The sequence below is a fragment of the Pipra filicauda genome, unplaced genomic scaffold, assembly GCF_003945595.2.
Source record: "Pipra filicauda isolate LSUMZ 115617 unplaced genomic scaffold, ASM394559v2 scaffold299_size895176_pilon, whole genome shotgun sequence".
Classification (NCBI taxonomy): domain Eukaryota; kingdom Metazoa; phylum Chordata; class Aves; order Passeriformes; family Pipridae; genus Pipra; species Pipra filicauda.
The window spans coordinates 861,176-883,320 of record NW_024104419.1 but is presented as its reverse complement, the minus strand read 5'-3'; the positions used below and the strand labels follow the sequence as shown (position 1 = coordinate 883,320).

Here is a 22,145-nt window from a genome sequence, read left to right as displayed (position 1 = left end):
TCACAGAATGTTTCCACAGAACGTGGGGAAGGGAGGTGGATCTACACAACGCACTTTGAAAATGTCATTAGTAAAGTTACATACATTTGTTCTCAAGGTTGGAAAGTACATTAGGGTCGAGTTTAATTTTCTTTTCTGTTTCCAGAAGCCCAAGATCAGTTTGCTTGAGGGACTGTGCATGCAGGTGTGACTTGGATGGACAATGTGTGTGGTCCCTGGGCCAGGCAGACTGACTTCTCTCCATTCTATCAAAGCAGAACTTCCCCAGGAGGGAAAATGCTGTGCCATGCAGGGGAAATTTTTGGTGGAGTGGGTGTGTGTTGAGGGGAATGACAACCAGGAGCAGTTCAGTGTAATGTGCTTGTTTGGAGAGGAAGTAATCAGGCGAGTGAGCCGGGTTTGTAGCCACAATACAGAAAGCTGGTTTTGAAAGCATCTTTGTGGTGGCTGCTTTACTTGGAAGGAGGTGTATAGAGGTCATGGCCATATGCACACAAATCCAGGTGGCATGTAGAGGGTTAGGGGCCATGGAATGCTTCTGGCCACCTTGTGCTGCCGAGGCTGTCTCCTGTCTGGCAGATGTTATGGTACGGACCAGTCCTTGCCCATTCTTCCTCATCATCTCCTGCTGCCCACCTCAGCTGGGTGTCCAGAGCTGGAGATTCACTGGAGCTGGGCTCCCTGACCGCACCAGGAGTGACTTTCATCAGCTCCTCTGTGTGATGAAGTGAGAGTAATAAGGAAGGATAATAACTCAGCCCACAGCACAGATCCCTCCCTCGTGGCCTTGGATGGTGAGGTTAACTAGGGGGTTAGTGATACATGGCTGTCCTGAGCACAGAGGGTCATGTGCTACAGCAAACTCCCCCGCAATCTGCTCCAGGCTGGTTCCTACCCTTACCTGCCCGTGTGCTGTCTTCAGATCTTACTTTATTTTTTTAAGCCCAGAGCAGTGCTCTTTGTCACTTTATATTATGCCAACCATGCCAACCAGCTCCACGGCTAGCTCAGCACGGCGCTACCAGGAGATCCTCCTGCCAGTGGTCATGTGTGCAGGCACGGTCCTAACAACACTGAGGACACCTCTAGACCTCAGCCCACACCCTCTGTACCTGTTTATTCCCAAAGGAACAGGCAATTGTGAAGGCTGCTTTGCTTTAGGGGTCTTTTTGGCTTAAGGTGGGACGGGGAAAGGCTACAACTTCTTTCAGGATAGCTTTGTAGTGCTGGAGCAGGTGGAGGTGGTGTCCATACCTGGCAGGTGGGATCATGGCACATACACTTTGTAGTGTGTGAGTTGCTTTCCTGTTCAGAAAATGACTTTATACTCTGCAGACTTAAAGCCCAAGTGCAAACTGATGTGACTGCAGCGTGAGCGAGGGACTGACACAGAGGCCGTACTGGTGGGAGATTTCAGGTACCCCTCGGGTTAAGGGACTGTAATAGATGTTTTCAAGCAAATTCTCATGGTCAGGCAAAGTTATTAAATGTGATAAGAGAAACGGAAATAATTAAAGTGTGCTGTTGAGTTTCCCTCCCTCCTCCCTTATCAGTGTGGGGATTTTGCCCTTGCCGCTTACACAGAAGACGGATGGAGCGGTTTCGTGTTCCACCTCCGACGAGCCTCGAGTGATGTAACACCGGCGATCACCGCAGCGGTGACGCGCTGCCAGGCGCGGGGACTCGCTCTCACCTTTCTGTCACTTGTGGAATGCTGCGAAAGCGGATGCTGTGTGCCCGCTCCCCCCCTCTTTCCCTTTCCCTTTCCCCCCCCTTTTCACTTCCCCACCCCTTTCTCTTTCCCCCTCCTTTTAACTCACCCCCCCTTCCATTCTTTTTTCTCTTTCCTTTTCTCCCGGCCCTTTTCTCCCCGCCTTTTCCCCCTTCCTTCTCTTTGTCCCCCTCCCCTTTTTCATTTTCCCCCTTCCCCCCTTTCCTTTTCCCTTTTTCCCTTTCCCCTTCCCCCCTTTTCCTTCCTCACCTTTTCCTTTCTCCCCCCCCCCCCTTCCCTTTCTCCTTCCCCCCTTTCCCCACAACTCAGTGACTGCCGCCGCCGGCAGGACGGGGGTCCCAACCATGCAGAGCGTGTTCCACACCCGCACAGACGGGCCCGGGTTCCGCCGTGTCCCCCCGCGATGCCTCGGCCGTCAGCCCGGCAGTGTCCCCGTGTCCCTGTGTCGGTGCGGGGCAGGTCGCAGCCCCCCTGTCCCGGCGGTGCGGGGCAGGTCGCAGCCCCTCTGTCCCGGCGGTGCGGGGCAGGTCGCAGCCCCCCGGTGCCGGCGGTGCGGGGCAGGTCGCAGCCCCCCGGTGCCGGCGGTGCGGGGCAGGTCGCAGCCCCCCGGTGCCGGCGGGTGCGGTGCCGGTGCGGGGCGGGGGCCGCGGGCATTCCCGGCGGGGCGGGAGCAGCACCGCTCCGCCCCCACGGGGGCTGTGCCGGCCCTATAAGGGTTGCGGCGGCGACAGGAGGCGGCTAGAGCCCGCTCCGGTCGGATCTGCAGCTCCGGCGCCCCGTCTCTGCCGGTACAGCCCAGCCCAGCCCGGCCATGCCGCTGCCCCGTGTCCCGCTCCGCGCCGCGCTGCTGCTGCTCGGCCTCCTCCTGCGAGCCGCCGCCGCTGAGTCGGTGAGTCCCGCCGGGCCGAGGGAGACGGGAGGGAAGGGGGGGATCTGCCCCGCCAGGGAAGGGCTCCTGGTGCCGGCGGGTGGGTGACCCGCGGGTCTCAGGCCCCGCTCTGCAGCAGCCTGAGAAGCGATGCCACCGCTGCCCCCCCGGGGTCTGCCCCCGCCGCTTGCCCTTCTCCGGGGGAGGGGAGGGGGGGCGGGATGGGTGGCCGGCGATAGGGCCGTTCCCGTTCCTCCCCCGGCTCTCCTGGCTCGCACGCTGCCTCTTCCGTCCGATGCCAGAGCAGCGCCGGCCGTGCCTGGCTGTGTCCCGGCCGGTGCCCGGCGGCGTCCCGGCGATGTCCCGGCCGGTGCCCGGCTTGTCCCGCTGCTGTGCCGCTCCTCACGTATCCCGTTCTCCCCGTGTCTCCCCGGTGCTCAGGGCTGGTGGGGTTAGAGCGTTACGGGGGTACCTGGTGGAAATGAACTCCGCTGCATTGCAGCTTCGATCTCCAACTGCTCATCGTGGACTTAAGTCCTTGAATCCCTCTTTTATTGTGAATATGTGGCGGGTTGGATGCGTGCGGTGCGTTACAGCACCTGGATAGGCTTTCCAGCCTTACCGGAGTTTGGTTGTGCCGGTGCCTGGGGTTTTTCAGTGTGTATCAAACCTTCCTTACTTTCACATGGGGATGAAAAATGATGCATTGCCACGGAGGGTTTAAGAATCTCTTAAATATATAATGAGGTGAAACATTTTGGATGCTTCAAGCCGGCACGTGTGGGGTCTTCGTGGTGAAGCAGAGATTTTGAGATTCTGGCTTCTCCGCTGTTTGTTTGTTTTTGTGTGTCCGTCTTGCTGATAGTGCAATCAGGGCAGATTCCTCTGCTGGTCTGAAAAGAGCTGCTGAGATTAAGGTAACTGCAGGAGATCGGGGATCCTTGAAACTAGATTTAATCATCCACATTGGTTTGCTTTGGACTGAAGGCTGGGTGGGCAGATCTGAACTGATAAGACTGTGCTGCTTTGTAATAGGGGCACAGGGTTGGGGGGTTGCTGATTGTAGAGTAGGGAACTCCCATAGAGAGCATCTGTAGTAATTGCCAGCTACTTTGCTAAAACCAACCAGCCCAAATCCACTTTACTCTAATCTGGTGTCTTTATCCCTGCTATTAAGCACGTGAATCGGTCGTTTGGGAACTGGCCCAAACCAGTAGGGCAAACCTTTGGGGCAGACAGCATCTGGAAGTTGCACTGACCATGTTTGGTATGAAATGCAACTTGGTGTCCCTGGGGACTGGACTGGTCTGCAAGCATCGGATTTCTGCAAAGACAACAAATTTTGCACAGATGTGGTCTGTAAATCCTTATATAGAATTTCTACGGAGTATTTGTCTGTATCTTTTAAGCTACCTAAGATGGAGTGTGTGCTTGAGAAGTAACACTGGCCTACTATAAAGCCTTATCCAAACAAATTGTTTGGGTTACAGGCTACCGGGGAGGAGATGAGGATGACACACGGTTTGGGAGAGTTCTGCTGGCACTCCTCCCATATTATTTTTTTTAATAGCACCGCCAAAACGTGCAGGGCTGCACAGCATGCGGCTCTTGGTTTTTCTGTGCGGGCAGGGTGAAGACAGGTAGCTGTTTCTTAACAAGACGGGGATTGTATTTCTTGTGCTTATGTAAGAGCGTGGATTTTGAGAGCGATTCGGTGCTTGAATATTTCCCCAAGCCTGTACAAACAGAAATGCCTTGGCTCGTTTCCCCTCGCGCGGCTTTCTGGTGTAAATGGGATTTCTCTCCGTGTGAAGCAATCCTGGGATGTGTAAGAGGGTGGGGAATATTACTGAAGTGCTGAAGTGTGACGTTTGTGCTCCTGCTGCGGGTGGGTGGGTTGTGTTACAACAGCCCCGCAGCTTTGTGCGAGAACATCCCCCTCTTCCCCGTGGGGCGGGGGGAGCCTGGAGCTGATGCCTGATGTCACCAGGTGTTCCCCAGCCCTCTCTGGATGAGTGCCTTGGAAGGCAAAGGCTGTGTGGGCAGGGTGCTCCCCTCTGCTGTGCAAGGATGGGGTTCCTGCAGAAGATGCTTTAGGGGGGATGGACAGAAAGCCCCCAGTGCAGCCAAGACGTGGAATCAGTGGAGCTGACAGAGGACTTGAGGTCTGCCTACTTGAGCAGAGTGGCATTGCTGAGCTCTCCCTGTGCTTTTAGCATCTAAAAGTGCCCCTGGCAGCACAGGAGGAAAGCAAGGGGTATTTCCTCTGCTGCAGGCTTGGGCTCTGCTCAGTTTGGGCTGCAAAAGGGCTGAGTGCCCTGAGCTCAGCAGGGCTGTAGCAGTGCTAGTGGGCTGCAAGCTTATTGCAGATGTTTTATCTTTGAACTATGCAGAAAAAGTCTCCATGCAGCACCACATCGTGTTCGTGGGTCCCCAGCAGTACAGATGAGCACAAATCCAACCCAGAAGCTGCTGGCAGAGGATTGCTCTAGGGGGAAGGGGGAGGCTTCGTGCTGTTAGTGGGCTCTGTTTGCTGTTTTAAAGCAATCATGCTTGGAGGCCTCCTGATTGGCAAAGCTGGTGTCTTGTTGATGATAGCTGTGTTTGGAAAGTAGTGCAGCATTATTAATGTTAAAACCGGTTTGGCTTGTCCTGCTGCCATTGATCCCCGAGGCCTGTTCTTTCTGCTCTTTGCCCAGTTTCTCATCTGTCCCTCCCAATCAAATCAAGACATTGCTATCTGCACGTTTTACTTTATTTTTTACCTGGACTTGGCAAGCTCACATGTAGAGCTAAACCCTGCTTTGCTTCAGCCTTCTTGAAGCATGGTGTTTATATACAGTGTTTAAAGCAATGTTCCTTAGCCCTGAAGTGCCAGGAGCCCATGATTTCTGGTAGACAAATCTAGAGATGTCTGTTGGGAAGAGACGCCTGTAACACGTAGGAAGAAATAACCTCTCTAGCCCCTTGTACCTTGTCAAACTGCATGCACAGTTCACGGGGTGGGAGTTCAGGGCTCCGTGGTCCCTCCGTGGCTCAGAGCCTTGTTCATAATAGATGTGGAGGTTCCCAGGGGTGGGAATAGTCACCCCTGCAGTGCTTGGGGCACAGTCAGGGAAACGGTGCTGCTGCCCAGTTCTCATCTGTCCGAAGTGCTGCCAGCTCCCATGCTGCAGAGCACTCTCCTGTGGTTCAGAGTTTTCCGACCAGCTTACGCAAGAGGCACATCGGGGCTGAACTTGGTACTTTCCAGACTCGAGATACCAGAGGTTCATTTGCTCTGGGAAGTTAAGGCTCTTGGTAGTCAATGTGTTTGCTGCCTTTCCTGCCTCTCCTGTTGCTGTCTCCCAAGGCTTTGGCACTTCGAGGTCTTGCAAAGGCCGGTATCCAGTCCAGCAACAGCAAAAATGTTTTTCCTCTGTGTTTTCGCCTCTCCCTTCCCCTCCAAGCCTCTGTTAATGGCATTACTATTGCCTTGAGCTGCTCGAATGGTTGGGGTGGGGAGGCCATTTGCTGCTCTCAAATGCCTGAAATGGAGCCTCATGTGACCGTGCCATGGTTTTCCTGTAATGTCATACTGTCCCACTTCCACCACAAGCTGGAAGCTGCCAACTTGACTTTCCAGGTGATGATGGAGAGGAGGGACACTGGCTGGCTGCTCAGCACGTGGACTTCAGCACAGCTCCTGCAGCTACTTTCCCTTCCCTCTGACTCCTGGTGCTGGTAAATACTCTGTTAGACATATCCTGGCTGCTTGAATCCCCTTGGCTATAAGTTACCACTAGATTGTGTTACATTTTGTGCATGTTGTTTTCTCTCAAATGAACAGATTGATGTTTTTAGAGTTAAAGATAATTTTTTTTTTTAATTAGTGATATTAACTGTACCTGTAAGAGTGGCATAACTGTGGTTCCATGGTCTGCAATGTAAATTACTTGGGTTGACTTGTAAGATTACTTGATTAAGTTATCGTGGCTCTCTGATCCCACAGAACTCCCCAGCTATGGCTTTGGCTAGACAAAAGGAGCATCCATCCTTCAAAACACTTCCTAGCTCTTGAGTTAACATTTATCCTCTTGAGCCTGCTCTTAGATCTTGCAGCTGCATTCTCCCCCTTCACTCGGTACACCCTGTTCCTTTATGCCCTGTAACAACAGCCGGGTTGTGCCGCTTTTGCAGCTTCAAACTAGAGGCTGATGCAGTTGAAACACTACAAAACCGAGGGGACAAACCCTGCGCACGCCTGACCTCGGGCTGCTGTTGGGGAGCATGTGTGGCTGTTTGTTTGAGACTGGCTGGAATGCAAATGCTTGAGATTAAGGATTCAAATGATTTGCACTAGAATGAGACTCTTGTGATGAGACTGGGCTTGGTGGCTCTGAACAGACAGGGCAGCCTAGTTAAAGAGTTTAACTTGTAATAAGCCACTGCTCTGAGGGACTGTAAAAGATCCTACATTAATGAGCTTCTAGGGCTGCACTTCTAGGTTAGTTCAGGCTTTTATTTTTTTGTCTTTAAGCGTGTGCCTGAATGTTTGTCCAGTGAATGCTGTTGGTCAGAGGACCAGCTCTGCCGTGTGTCGCCATCGGCCCTGACTTGCAGCAGTCATGCTCTGACTCAGGTTTCTGGCACTTGCCTGGCATCACAGCTCCCTTAGACACTGCTGTCACCCTCTGAGTAACAGCCTGGCCCCTTACCCAAAGCAGTGACTCAGACAGACTTCCGAGGCTCTGCAGTGTGGAGGTGGATCTCTTCTTATGGTGTTAGGAAAGGGGTGACAGGCAGAACTAGGGCTTCTGCTTGGCACACAGTCTGTGCTGGCCGAGCGCCTTCTCTGCTGCCTCCTGTTTAATCTGGTTGTGGCTGTGGTGGGCAGAAAAGCTGTCGGGCTCTGACATGTGACTGCTGCCAGTAGCTGAGCTGGTGTTGGCAAAGGCAGATCAGAAAATGTCCCTGTCTTGAGCAGCTGTAACTTGCTCTGGCAGTTCGGTGGTTCCTTCATTTCCAGGCAGAAACAAGAGCTCCATGGGAGAGAGGAAAGCAATGGTATTAGCCAAAGTAAGTGAAAGTGTTCAAAGCAAGCTAAAGGAGCAGAAAGCCTCAAAAGAGGGGGTTAAATACTTAATCCCAAATCTGAAGAAAATGTCAGCGTAGGAGGGGAAAACATGCAAGATGTAGCTGTGTCCCTCTCAGTTTCTGAAGGCTGACTGACTTGAAAAGTATGCTTCTTGTAAAAGTCTTTATTTTTGCTGGAAATATGCACTCTTGTCAGTTTTGTCCTTAAATCCTTTGAGGCTGAGAATCTGCTTATAAGATGCCAAGAGGCTGTTGTTAGACAAATTATTGGGATAACTTAAAAATCAAAGCAGTTAATTAAAATCTCAGAGAGACACTCCTTGGGGCAGGAAGGAGACTGGGAGACCCATAGCACTGTTACCCAAGCGGCTGGTGTTATGTCAAGCAAAACCACGGCTGCTTCTTGCTTAAACAAATTGTGTTGTGTCAGGGACGGCAAAGCCTGCCATGGGAAGGATTTCTCTCTTCTGCTGTTGCTCTGCCTTAGCTGCTGTAGGGGAAAAGATGTCTCCACCACAGTTCCTCTAAAACTGTGCTGCTGTCAGACTTGAATACGAAGCGATGTGCCCTTGGCCAGCTTACCTTGCTGTGAGGCTCACCCTGCCTCCTGCCCTTTAGCTGCTGTTACAGTCCAACTATAGCAATAAAAAGCAGTGCTAACGTGCATTAACGACTGTGAAAGTGCCTTGGACTTGCACTGAAGTGGCTTGCGCAGCACAGTAGCCAGAAATCTCTGTGCAGAAGGTGAGGTGACTGAGGGGAGTATGGCTGGAAGGAGGGCACCTGGTGTGGTGGGGTGCTGCTGTGCTGGCCTGGAGAAGAGTGGGACCCGTAGGTGGAGGGACAGATCCTGGCCAGTATGGTGCTAGGAGGGTGGCAGAAGCCTCTTTAATGTCCCCCTTTAAAAATAGAGAAGCTTCTACTCTCCTCCAAATGGAAATACAGTCCTTACTGATGTCAGGAGCTTTTGCTTGGAATACTCTGTTCCCCAGCGAGGTAAATATTTATTGCAAATCCACAGTGTGCAGTGGAGCAGAGTCTGGAGCCAGGATCTTGCAGGAGACTGTTTATGTGCGGGCTGTTCTTGGCGCTAATTCCAAATTTCCTGAGGCTGAGTATGAGGAGCAGGTCCTGCGTGTTGGTTACTCAGACTTGCTAGTCCAGCTGAGCGTGGGCTTTGCAGCGCCAGGGAAGGAGTGACCCAAACAATGGCTGGGTCCCTCTGCTCCTGGCTGTGACAAAGTGGGTACAGAGACATGGTCAGGGAGGGCTGGAAAACTGCTGCCAGCTGCTCACCCCCTGCTCAAAGAGGCGAGGGAGCCTTACTGGGAATCCAGAACCTGTTGAGAGAGGAAAAATGCCCCGGGAGTGACAGGTTTCCTGAAGTACAGCTGCATTATTCCCAATAGCACACACTGTGTCTGCTGCTTTCTGGGCCCAAGCCAAGGCAACTTCTGCACAAGTAGGGAACGTCTTTGTTAAAAAACAAACAAACAAACCCAACCCCAAACTCCAGGCACTGAAAAACCAGCCTCTGCTGCTGTAGCAGCTAGCTAGGAAAATGCCTGCTGTTGAATTGTTTGTTTGTATCAATGCTCACACGGGTCTGGCTGATAGTGGAGTGCTGCTGCTACACTGTCTCAAGTGCTTTTGTGGCGATAACTTCCTCTGCTGCAGTTCTTTGCTGGCACCTTTGCCAACGGAGCAGCATAACTGTGCTGGCAGAGCTCAGCTGCCTGGGCTAAGCCTAAATCTTTGGGCTACTACTTCTGATTAGATTAAAATGGATCGTGGGAGGGGAAGCATTTGTAGGGCGCAGCATTGGGAATCTTGACTGTACAAACAAGCTGAGATTAGCCGCATGGTGAGCCAGATAGCAAAGGCACCCTTTGAAGTTGGGTGTCTGCCTGGCTTAATTTTGTGAACACGCTGGCATGAGGGAGCACAAAGATCCCAAAAAGGCACGTCACGCATTTCTTGCCAAGTGGAAATTCTGCTTGTGTACGTGTTCGGGGAAATATTGGGGTGTAGCTGTATTCTAGGAAAGGGCAGTGAGGGCAGGCCTCTTCCTGGTGTCGGGGGGAAGTGTGATACATGAAATATCCCAAGCCTGAAGCATCAGCATGAAAAATCATCCTTGGTGGAAAAGCTGCTTTGCTGGGGCCTTTGTATTCTTTTTTCCTTCCGCAGACAAGGATGCAGTAGAAGTCTCTATTATAGAGTAGGGCAACTCAGAATGAGTCGTGAGCTGGAAAAACTGAATTCCTTTTTTTACCTTGGATTTCTCCAGCTTCTGAGCTGAGCCCAGGGCAGTGAAGTGTATGAATTGCCTACGATTAGGTTTGTAAATACAATAAAAAATATAATCTCTTTATGAACTAGGTGTGTATCACTGCTGTGACCAGGAGAACCCTTCAGGGGTGTGAAATCCTGCCGCAGTTGTTTTCCTCTGAAGTCACATGAGAGCTCCTGCTTTTTCCTCCTGTAGTTTTCCTCTGAACATTATCTCTATTTGCTTCAGGGCAAGTGATGGACACACAGCCATCTGCAACTGCCTGCTGAGCTTTATCTCCTCTAGCTGGATGGGAAGCAGTCGTCTCCTTCCCGCTCTGGCTTTGGAGCTGGGCATGGAGTGTTTAGAGCAGCTATTTTGCCACCATTGCAGTAAACAGATCCCAGCATGTGCCTGTCTGGCAAAAGACTCGATCTTTATGGCTTTGCTCGTGGCTGATAATCAGAGAAAAGCAGTTAAACAAGAGTTCATTCCTTGGTAATCTCTCTGTCCTCCTGTGGGCCGGAGGGAGCAAGCAGGCTGTGTGTGTAAGCAAGCGCGCAGCGGTTCAAAGGTAACCGAGGCTTGACTTTGTGAGCGCAGGGAAGCCTATTTTGAGCAAGCAGAGCCCGGGAGGATTCATCCCTGCTGCAGGGGAGGCACCCGTGACAGCGAGTGGCTCTGCAGAGCCCGGGATTACAGTGTAATTGTCACGGGGATTATGGCTCCGCTGCCGCATGAGCCCCCAGGAGAGCTGCTTGTGGCGACACGGCTTAAAGAATCACACGGGGAACGGGGGCAAGGGGGGAGCGGCCCGGGCTGGGACTGGGGTAGTGCTGGACGTGCCTTCTGCTCTTCACGTGGGCTGTGGAGTGTGAGCACAGGGGCTGGGGATGTACCTGCAGGGAGATGGATACCTGGTTGGACAGGGACTGGGCAGGCTGCTGCGGAGTCACCTTGAACGAGTGATGCTTTCACCAGCCAGACAGTTCCCCAGCCTGCATGTTGCTCCTGCTTTGTCTTATTAAGCAAAACCCTGTTCCCTGCCTATCTGTGTTACTGAGCATAATTCAAAAAATAATGTATTTTTTCCCCTTCTTTGCTAAGAGGCAGAGAGAGTGTGCAGTAAGTGGTGTGGGCACTGGAGATGCCTGCACGCTGTGGTCAGTGCTTCAGTCTCAAATTTCTCCCTTAGTCCTCAGGGGTGCCTTGGATTTACCTTTGTGGCTCACTTTGGTGGGAGTGCTGGATAGTGGCTGTCAGAGAGGAGATGGGCAAGGCTGGCTGTGGCTCTGCTCTAGGACTGCTTGGAAAGTGTTGAGCAAGGGTAGTGTTTAACCATGTCTGGAAGCCTCAGGTGATCCTGTCATGCAACTAAATACAAACATGTGCCTGGATGGGAGATGTTTAACTTTTGTCCTTTGGCACAAAGGCCAATCCAGGCCATGTGTGCTGAGAGTTATGTGGGACAGACTGACCAGAAATGGGTGGTGAAATAGTACCACCAGGCACAGGCACAAGAAGCTGGGAGAAGTGTTTTTTTTTTGTTTGTTTGTTTGTGTTTTTTTTTTGTTTTTTTTTTGTTTTTTTTTTTGTTTGTTGTTTGTTTTTTGTTTTTTTTTTTTTCTTTGTTTTTTTTTGTTTTTGTTTTGTTTTTGTTTTTTTTTTGGTTTTTTTTTTTGTTTTTTTTTTTGTTTTTTTTTGTTTTTACTTTTTTACTGTGGCTGATATGTTAAAGGAGTTAGGTGTGACCTAGAACAAAATATTGATATTTGCTTTGCTCTCAGGACTAACATGACTTTTGTATGTTTATTTTTTTTCCCCTAAACGGAGCTGGAGCATGGAGGGAGTGAAGGGTATTTTGGGGGAATATATAGACCCTTTCCTTACTAGTCTTAACAGGAGCTGTCGCTGGAAGCACCTGTGACTTCTAATAATGTTTTTTAATGTGCATTCAGATGGGAAGATAGAGCTGTCTTTGCCTGTTGCCTCACTGCACACCTCCCTCCTGTAGGGATCAGCTTTATTTGGCTGCTTCACACCAATTTGAGCTGTTTCCTGTGCTTGTCAGACTCCTCCACCTTCCTGCTTTGGGGGGCTGGTGGGCTTTGAGGGGGGTGAGCTCATTCCTAACCCTTGCTCCTTTGCATGCTTGGTGTGAGTTTTAAAACCCACCTGGTTTGTGGGCTCCTGCAAGAGCTCAGTGGAAGAGAACTCTATGGAAATCCCCTCTCTTGGGCTGGGTGGTTTACAGAGCTTTGCATCCCTGCACTGGGAGGGCCCTGTTGGATTCCGTGCTCTTTGGTCCATGATGCAGGACAGCAGAAGGCCCAGGGTGGGTGGAGGCTTTGCAAATGATCTCTTAATAACCAGGCTCTGAGGCTGAGCCATCCAGGCAGCTGCTGGTGTTGTCCGGGAGCCCTTGCTGGTTGAGCTGATGTGGGTGTGCATTGTGGTGGTGTGTGAGGTGACATCTGTCCATGACAGCACAGGTCTGGAAAGGATATTTTGTGTAGCCCTGCTTGCTGAAGTGAAATAAGGTGATCTGTAGAACCGTCCCTGAGTACAGAGCACCTGAGAAAAGCCCTGGGAGCAGCTTACACCTGCCTGTCCCTGCAGGCTACAAAGAGTTAACAGGTCTGTGCCTCTGCCCCCACCTCCCAGGCTGGCCCAGCTCCATCTGCTTTTGTCTAGGAAAGGTTGACTTTCACCTTGCTCCTGTTTACTCCTGGATTTGTGTACATAGTGCTGGAGAGGGAGACCAGGAGCAAGCACTGGGTCTCCATGCCAAAATAATAAACTTGATAAAGAGCTCCGTGCGCTGTGGCTGCCCCAGTCCCTGCAGGTCTGACTCCCTTTGCAACTTGCTGGCTGTGACCCTTCAAAGGAGCTTTTAATGAACTCTGTGTTTGATCAGAGACAAGGGCCAGCTGTAAAAGCCAGTTCCATGTCTGGAAAACTTTGTCTCTGCCCCGAAACATCATTTGGGTTTTTTTGAAAGGTTTGCAAAGGCTGTGGTGAGGACATGTGGGCTGGGGCAGACGAGCTGCCTGGGTTTGTTATTTCCCAGAACTCGCCAGCGGCTGGGGAAATTCACACTTTGCATTCAAACTTTGCTTGCTGCCTCAATAAATAGATGATCTTGCTTTGAGAAGAGCTGAAGAGTATCCTGGGGCTGTAAGGGAAGGGTTCAGGAGCACGAAATGGAGCGAAGTGGGCTAGGAATGGAGCACAGCAGTGCTGCCTGGGGTGCCAGGGGTGTGATTCTTGTACCTCCACTGAGCAAACAGTGTCTGGCTTCATCCAGTAGTACAGCCTGCCTTGGGCTCAAACATGAGATCTCTGTGCCCAGCTTTTCCAGGAATGATGCTCATAGTTCACGTGCCTCACGCGCTGGTTGTCTGGCACAAAATCTATAATTTATTTATTTGTTTATTTATTTATCTATTGCCACTGGCAGGCAGGCAAAGCTTCTGCTCCCCAGCACACTCTTTAATCTCCCATGGTGCTTACTGGGGATAAAGCTGCTTAACATGAGGAAGAAATCTGGAACTAGACTCCCACAGGAAAGGTTGATTTCTGTACAGACCCCTCCTAGAGAGGATCATATTAATAGTAGGACTTGACTTCAGCTGCCAGGGTGAGGTGGAGCTGTGCAGCCGCCCAGTCCGACTCTCCCAGCAAGTCCCTGGCCTGGCTCCAGTCCTGGGACAACAGGTGGTGGAAAGCAGACTCTGAGCAGCGCTGGTGTCCTTCTCCAGCTGGCAGTTGCAGAAGGTGTTAAGCTGAATGTGGCCAGAGATGACTTGGCAAGGGCTGACCATCATCCTGTGGCAGTCTCATAGCTTTTTCCTCTTGGCTGCAGCCTGCAAGCCCAGAGGAAGTACGGCTGCCTTCCGCAGTGCCCCTTCAAGTAGCAGAGCTGTAGGGAGGACTGGATGCCCTTGGAAAGGGGTGTACTTTTATTAAGCAAAGAACTCCAGGGAGCTCTTTATGTGGCACTTGGGAAGCCTGCAGCCCGTGCTTGTAAGTCTGTGAAAGTGCCCGTGTGCCCTTTCACAGGTGTGTATGTGAGGAATGTGCCTGCTCCAGACCTGCCCTTCAAGCACCACACTCCAGTATTAACTCTTCCTAGGCTGCCCATGCCCCAGCTCCCAGCTAGAGCCAGCTTCCTAGAAGTACATGCCTTGAAACCTGAAGGATAATTATGGAGGTGCCCAGCAGCCCTCTGACTTCCCTGGCAGATGAATCTGGAACGTGAGGCTCACTGCCCACAGGAAAAGTTTCCTGTACCGTTTGAGAAGCTCTTGTGGCTTCCAGGAACTTCCCTGTCCTTGCTCAAGAGGATGATGAAGAGTGAGTTCAGGGAACGCTCCCATATAATCTTATTTATGCTTGTGAGTCAGTAATTTCCTTATGTCCTGTGCTGGTAAACACTGCCTGTCCTGATTTCAATAGGGTTTTCTGATAGCCAGGGCCGGTGCGTTCCACAGCGTGTACTCATGGCTGTGGCTGTCTGCTCCTGGCTGGGCTGAGCTGATATGGCCAAGGGGCTGTCCAGCCACTCCAGGGGACTAAACCCAGCTTTTCTGGAGCTGCCCTTGCTCGGACACTACAGGCCATGACTCATGGTGAAGTACAGGGTGAGCTGGCACCGGGGTGTGGCTCGGCACAGCACTGTTGCCAACATCGATCTGCCCAGTGCAGCAGCCAGATTATATGGGTCTGCAGCAAACGTGCTCCCCAGCCCCGGTGCCCTAGATTGGGAATTGAGCTCTTCCTGCCAGGAAGAAGTGGCCAGGAGCTGCCCTGGGAACAGCTACTGCATGCTGGCAGCAGTTTCCATTGCAGGGCTGGCTTTGGCTGGTTTTCGTGTATCTTGAAATGAATTTCCCTTGGAGCGAGTGATCCGTAACGTTAGGAATGCCTGGTTCCAGGCGGGGAGAGGATTTCTTCCAGGCTGACCTTCCTCCCAGCCCCCTTCCTGACACCTAGTGCCAGGCTTGGCATAGCAGAGATGGTTCTGGGAGGAGAACTGGCTTCAGCATTTCATGCCCTCTGGGCTGTTCATCTGGTTATCGTGCAGCGGAGTTGCTGGGGAGACCCAAAATGCCTCAATAAGCAAAGAAAAAGCACATCTAGTGCCACTGCTCCTGGTGCAAAATGAGAAACATCTTGGCCTGGCCACAAAGCCTTGTCTGTGGCAAACCCAGTGTGCAAATGTGCTGAGGGGCAAGGGAATGGGCTGGAATCTGGGCTGGGGCTGTGGGCAGAGGAGGCTGACATGTGGCTTGTGGCTGATTGTTGGCCTTGGCGTGTGAGATCGATAGCGGATGTAATTCATCAGTCGTGTCACTGCTGGGCTGTGGGATGGGCCACACCTGGCCAGGGGAGCAGGAGGGCTGATCCCAGCAGCTCTGACTGTCCCCAGTCTCTGATCCTTCTCACCCCTCTGAGGCTGTAGCTCGTGGTAAGCCTGTACACTGAGAAAAGCCCCCCTGGATGTGGTGGACTGGAGTAAAGAGATGCTTTAAAAATGCTCTCCTGATAAAACCTTTGTAAAGACATCCCAGTCTTCCCAGGCGTTCAGGGTGAAAGAATGTTGCCAGCTTAGCCCCCGGCTGTGAGACCCATCCATCTGCCTTAGGGGAAGGGGTTGAGTCCTCCTCCACCGGGATGATTTCATGGCTGTGGAAGCACCTGGAATCTGTGGGCTGGTGTTGAGCAACCCCAGAGCTCATACCTGTGGTACCCTCACCGGGCTGGCCCCAGGGCTGTAGGGAGAGGAGAAATACTTCTGGGAAGTTGCATAACCTTGGTGAGGGCAGGAGGTTTGTGCTTGTGGCTCCTTGAAAGTCCCAAGTGCAAATGAGCTTGGGTATGCAAATTGCCATTGTGGCCAAAGAGCTGATATCTGGGAGGCTCTCCAGCTTTTGTGCTGTAACTGCACTCCTTGGGCCTTTGGATCCTGGACATATTTTACAGGCTTGTTTGTTTACATGCTTTTTAAGAGGTGAGGCAGGGGAAGCTCTTCCTTCAGGCGAGTCATTACTGATAGTGAGTGCTCTTGAACGTCACACTGTATTGCACTGCAGTTCAGCTGAACTGACAGACCAGTTTTTAAGCCTTGGGTGATAAAATGGGTTTGTTCTCAATACAAGAAGCGAGGAATTGCCTTGGTTGTGAGGCCTTGGTGTTATGCAAGAAACTGACCTATAGGTGCCAGGCTTTTTCCCCAGGAATAGCAAGTCCTTCCAAGGTATTGCTTTTCCAAATGCTTTTGATGCAAACTCCTGAACAAGATCCTGTTGTGTTGTTTTCACCCTGTGTGTTTAGGTGAACTTCTTGAATCTGTAATGCTCAGGAAATTCCCCTCCCAGGCTGGCTCTCACTTCTGTTCTGAGAAATTCTAGGGGAATTCAGCTATTTCCAGGTTGATAACGATAATGCTTTTGGTGGAGAGGAAGTTCAGCATTTACTGTTTTTCTGTTGGAAGTGACGTGCTCAGCACAGGCTCTGAACCTTCTGTGAAATGCTTCGGAGGAGTTGCCTGATATTTAACACTTTTCCATACCCCTTTGCAGGTGAGAGAAACTGAGACCATGGATGCTGGATGGCTTGACTACCCTGCCTCTGGGGATTTGCCAGATGATGAAGACATTGGTGAATTCAGGCCTCACTTAACTGCTGATGGGTTGGACATAGATGAGTCATCTGGGTCTGGAGGTAAGTAGGGAAGGGGGGAAATGGATCTACCTCAGCTGATGCTGTGACATTTCTTTCAGCACCAGCCCATGAGTGACGGGCCAAGTGCACAGCCAGAGCTCCAGAGGAACCACAGTGTCAAGTGGAGATGAGAGAGCCTTGTGAGTTGTAGTCAGTCAGATGAGAACAGTGAAAGTGGTTGTGCTGTGGTGTTGAATCACTTGGGGAGGACAGATGGAGTGTAGCCAAGCTTGTCTTGCTGCAAGTGAAAAGGCATTGCACTGGCTGGATCTCTTTCCTGTTGAACTCCAAAGAACTGCTGAGAAACTAAAAAAAAAAAAAAATCTATTGTTGAGGCAGTATTAAAAGGCTTAGAGTTAATATCTCAGCTGAGGCCAAACAAGGTGAAGGACTAACTGGTGTTCAAGTGAACTCTCTGTGACATGCAAAACTCCCTGCCCAAACCAGTTTCTGTAGCTCTGTGTCCCTTTATGTGAACATTTGTTCTCTAAAAGTAAAAGAACAAGTGCTGAAATCGGTGGCTGACATGTTTGGGCAGATCTGGAGGGTTGGTGAATGATCCTTTAGGGATGGGCTGTGGGAGCAATGCCCTCCATTGGCATTACCTTAGTAAGCTATGGCAGATCTGCCCTGCAGGGGCCAATGGATGCAGCTGAAGACCCCTCCCATAAGAGGTATGGGTTTCAAGATTACATCTCATGGTCTTGTGCAATCAAAGTCATTAATGATAAAAGGACTAGTAGATGAGAGGGAGTTGTAGAGGACAAGAGTTCTAGTTTGTCTGCAGGTGCTGGTATTATGGGAAGTGTGAATTCTGGGAAAATGGCATGTAATGGGAATAAAACTTAAGTCCTCTCTATTTTATTTTACCCCCTCTGCAGACTACTCAGACTCTGAAGAAGGCATATATCTGACCACCATGGATACTCCTCTGGTAGGTATTGCCCCTGTGTGTTTTTAAGCAACATGTAACTCCTTTGGTTTGTCTGAACTGAACTCCCTGAACACCCTCCCCCCTGCAAGACGTGTCATCAGGACGAACCCACCTGCAGGAACAGTGTACTTGTAATGCACTGAGCAAACTTTCTATGCCCTGCACACCCTCCTGGTTTCAGCTGTAGGTAGGCTGGGTGCTGCTTACTGAAGGGTGTGGTTTGTCTGTGTTCTGTAGATATCTGACAACTATATCCCTGGAGATACTGGGAGAAAGATAGAAGGTGAGAAGAAAAACACAATGGTGGACAATGAAATCATTCCAGACAAAGCTGTACCTGTCGAAGAGAACCTGTCCAACAAGATCTCCATGGCAAGCACAGCCAACAGCAGCATCTTTGAAAGAACAGAAGTCCTTACAGGTAATATTCCACCTTCTGATAAATCATTAATGCTGAAAATCAAAATGCCTTCTGTTATTCCCTGTTTCTCTGGGGAGCAGCTCCCTCCTGACAAAGGGAATGAGTTTCATTGCCCCTGTGACTACCTGTAGCAGGGTGACTTCTGCTTTCTAGTCCTTAAACAACAGCAGAGCCTGCTGCTTGCCTTGCTGAGGTAAACAGCTTGGTTTTGAGCCTGCCAGCTGACTGTTGGCTTAAGTCGTGTGGCAGCTGCTCTGCACCCAGATACTGCCTCAACAAGAGGCGTTTCTGGCTGTAAACCAGTGACATCATAGACTTTCATATCAAATAGAGGCATGTTCCTTCTAACCTGTGCCCAAGTCCTGCCTTTTCTGAGCCTTTTCAGGAGCCAAGCAACCCCTCTAAGGGGTTTGAACACCTGGTCAGCTGTAGGAATCTGAGTACTGATGTCTAGAGCAAAACCAAGAGACTGGCTCCCCTGCAGCAGGTGGGAAAGGCCTGTCTCTAGCACAGTGCTTCTTCAAGCACTTGGCCTGATAGTCCAGGTACAAACCTTGGCACACTGTGTCAATCCACAGCCATCCTCCCAGCTGGAGAAGAGACTGGAAGAGTGGCTTGGAAAGCCATCTAGCAAAGAAGCTGATTTAGTGCAAGGAGTAGGTGTCACAGCTAAAGATAAACCAGTCAAGTGTTGTGGCCACGCTTGGTGTGTGGAGAGAGGAAATCTTGGTGGTTTTTAGCGGGTTTGTGGGCATTGATATTTGGGGTAGTGGTTTTGGGGTTTTTTTGAAGGGGAGTGGTGTTGGCAGTTGGATGTTGCTGATGAAATGGAATAGAGAGTCCCCAGGGTGTGCTCACACGGGGTTAACAAAGCACTCAGATTGGAGCTACACCATTTTCCTGTGGGTCGTGGTGGGGCTCTTTTTGGTGGATTTTTTTAGTTTTGCCTCCATGCAGGGAGGATATCTTCTTGTCAGCATTTCTTCCTTGGACTAAACTGGAAGATTAGCACAAACTGGTTAATGTGGAACATGTGAATATTCTGTGGTTGGATTGGAAGCAGTCTCTGGCCTTTCCCAGTAACATCTGCTGTTTGCTGGAAGTGCCAGCACATATGGTGACAGGCACATGGACACCGACTCTGGAGGCAATTCTGGGGGCTGGTACTCTTGAAGCAGATTTTGAGATGTAGCTGACTTATTCCATGTTCTTTTTCCTCCCCAGCTCTCATTGCAGGAGGAGCAGTGGGCCTCCTGTTTGCCATCTTCCTGATCCTCCTCTTGGTCTATCGCATGAAGAAAAAGGACGAGGGCAGTTACGACCTGGGGAAGAAACCCATCTACAAGAAAGCCCCCACAAACGAGTTCTATGCTTAAAGCTCAGCAGCACCTTGTGCCCATCAAGGGACAAACAAACTGTATGGAAACACTGTACCCTCAGATGAGATGTGCTGAACAAATGCTCTTTTTGGATTGAATTTCAAAGTGACTTTGAGAGAAAAAAAAAAACAAACAAACTTTCTTCGTGACCCTTCCCATCCTGCTCAGCTAACAAGGGCCCAATGAAATACAAAGAGTCTGAAAAAAAAAACCAACAACTCAGTGTATCTTTTTTTTTCCTAAGCTAGTGTAAAAAGAATAAAGATGCCAAATTTTCTGCTTGGTTTTATAGAGGGTATATAAACACAAACCAGACTGTATGGAAGCAAACACCATGTGTTTGCATCCAGTGTGCTGTGTTGGGATTGGCTGCTTCTATAGAAGATGGCTTTTTTTATAAATCTCGCTATAGATGTCTTGCAGGCTGTTGATGTGAAGCATTTTTGTGGAGAACTATTTATGAATCTCTTACACTACAGATAATGTTGCCTTATCAGGGAGTAAAAGGCCCACAGAGGCTCAAAATCCCTGAATGCCATAAAGGGCCTATGGGAATGTCTTCCCCAGGAGACTTCTGTCTCTTCCTGTTGGCCCCAGGCAAGGGTCATTAGTCCTTGAAATCGGGACAGCCAGTTGTGTTTGGCTATGGTGACACCCTTTCCTTGCCTTCAGTCTCTTACCTTTTTTTAAAGGATTGCTTGTAGGATTTTTTTATAACAATTTTAAAGAAAATAGCCTAATGTTTATATAAAGTTTGTAGAAATTGTTTTGAAATAATAAAAAAAAAATCTACTTTTTTAATTTCCTCAGATTTATTTTTTCAATCCCTTTGTGTTTCCTTTGGCCGGGCATTTGTCTAGAGATGCTGTTTTATATGATTCATATTCTGAACTGAAGCAGAGTTAGCTACAGTGTGTTACAGGTTTCTTCTAGTTCTATAGCAGCTACTGTAGAGGGTAAAGATATTTATGGTTTTCTCGTAACTTTTTTTAGGATTTTTTTTTTTTTAAATAGAATTATTTATAGTTTCTGAAATGGCTGCTTTCTCATTTGGTAACTCTTATGCTTGTTATGTAAAACACTAATATAATGAGTCTCTGTGAAAACTATTTAAGCTTTATTCTGTGAATTTCAACTATAAATTCAAGGCAATAACTTCTGTATGCAAAGTTGGATGCATAATATGATTGAAGTAGGGAAAAGACAAGAGTATTTCTAGGCTGTAATATATTACAATCAGTCCTATAGAGCTATATATTATATATTTTACTGAGAAATATACAGTTAACAGTGAAAAGGCTGGAGTTAGTTCTTCAGCAGCCTTACAGTGTGTAAGAGGCTTTTGATCTTGTTTGTGCTGCTGTTTGTCCACTGTCTTGTGTGAAGCACGAGAGGCTTGGGAAGGGAGCTGGGAGCAGCCCTGGGGCTCCATCACCGTGTCCTGGCTGTGCCTGGAGGAGGGCTGGGGTTGGTGATGTGCTGGGTTTGATCCTCATGAATCAGTGCTGGGTTTGATCTCGAGAATCAGAGCAGAGATCCCCACCTGGGTTTGCTCTTTGAAGCAGGCGTTGGAAGCTTGCAGTATGGAGGGCATAACTTAATGTTTGGGGGTTGGCTGTGTGGCAGAGTCCTCTGTGGTGCTGTGCTGAGTCCTGCCTCTTGTGGAAGGCTGGGTCTGGTAGCTGAGCTCTGCCTGGGCAGCATCTCCCACCTGGGAGCACTGAGCTTTCATGGGTGCAAGCTCTGAACCCCCTGCCATGGGTCTTTGTTAACATATCCTGTACATGGATGGCTCCTGCCTCCACTGCGAGTTGGATTGGACCAATCCCCCCAGTGCTCCCAGAGCAAAGGGTGATGTGTGTCTGATGCCTCTGTGTCAGGAAGGTCTTACAGAGCTATGTGTGAGTCATGTCCTGCAGCTCAGAGTCTGGTGTGGTTTAAAACAAAAATCAGAGCGTGGGTCCCCAAGCTGAGTGCCTGGGTAGGCAGCATGAAAACAGGCAGTTGCAAAGGCTGTTCAGAAATCTTGTGGCTCCTGAAGCCTCTTTACTGAGGCTTTGCAGTGTAGGCTTGAGGCCAAAACCAGAGAGGCCATAGAAGAAAGTTCAGCCCCTTCTCAGGGTGAGGCAATCGAGGTGGGAACACAGGGAAGTGTGTGTTGGGACATGGGTGGGAGAGGAGAGCTCCTCTGGGTGACTCACTCGGTCCCAGTACAAGTGTGTTCAGGGAAATTGTGGGCTCTGGGAGGCTCTCAAAGCTGCACAGGGTTCAATGGAGGTTGGGCAGGAGAGGGAGGACTGTGCTGCCTGTGGACAGCACTACCAGGAAGGCAGGAGCCGTGTCCGCTTCTCGGGATACTTAGATTCTCTTGTGTAATTGCTCTTGGGGTTTTTCCACTGTTACTGATTTTTATTTTTTTTTCCCTCAAATAAATGGTACTTTCTAAAACTGGCTTTTTGGACTGTTTCTGATCTGAAATTTCTTTTGGGAGCTGGATAACTGGGAGCTCGTGTTTGTGTAACTTCTTGGTTTACCAAGAAGGGAGGCACGCTGGGACCTGGCTCGGTGGCTGCAGCTCAAAGAGGCTTTGTCAGCAACTCCAGAGCTGCCTCCAGCATCTGCCCCTCCAGTGACTCCCACTGTCCCTGGGCTTCTCCAAGCAAGTGAAGCAGAGGCAGCCCAGACCCCTGAGGTGAGTCTGTCCTGTCTCTGGTGATCAGTTTGTGATGGCACTTTG

At 50.2% G+C, this 22,145-nt stretch overlaps 1 protein-coding gene across 1 annotated transcript; it reads left to right on the top strand.

Moving 5' to 3' along the window:
• The first annotated feature begins 2,503 nt into the window (after nucleotides 1–2,503).
• SDC4 (syndecan 4) lies at nucleotides 2,504–21,859 on the top strand. The gene is made up of 5 exons (XM_027745889.2): nucleotides 2,504–2,621; nucleotides 16,533–16,674; nucleotides 17,556–17,608; nucleotides 17,846–18,029; nucleotides 19,254–21,859. The coding sequence occupies exons 1-5, from the start codon at nucleotides 2,544–2,546 to the stop codon at nucleotides 19,403–19,405; spliced, it is 609 nt and encodes a 202-aa protein (XP_027601690.1). The 5' UTR covers nucleotides 2,504–2,543; the 3' UTR covers nucleotides 19,406–21,859.
• The last annotated feature ends 286 nt before the right edge of the window (nucleotides 21,860–22,145 follow it).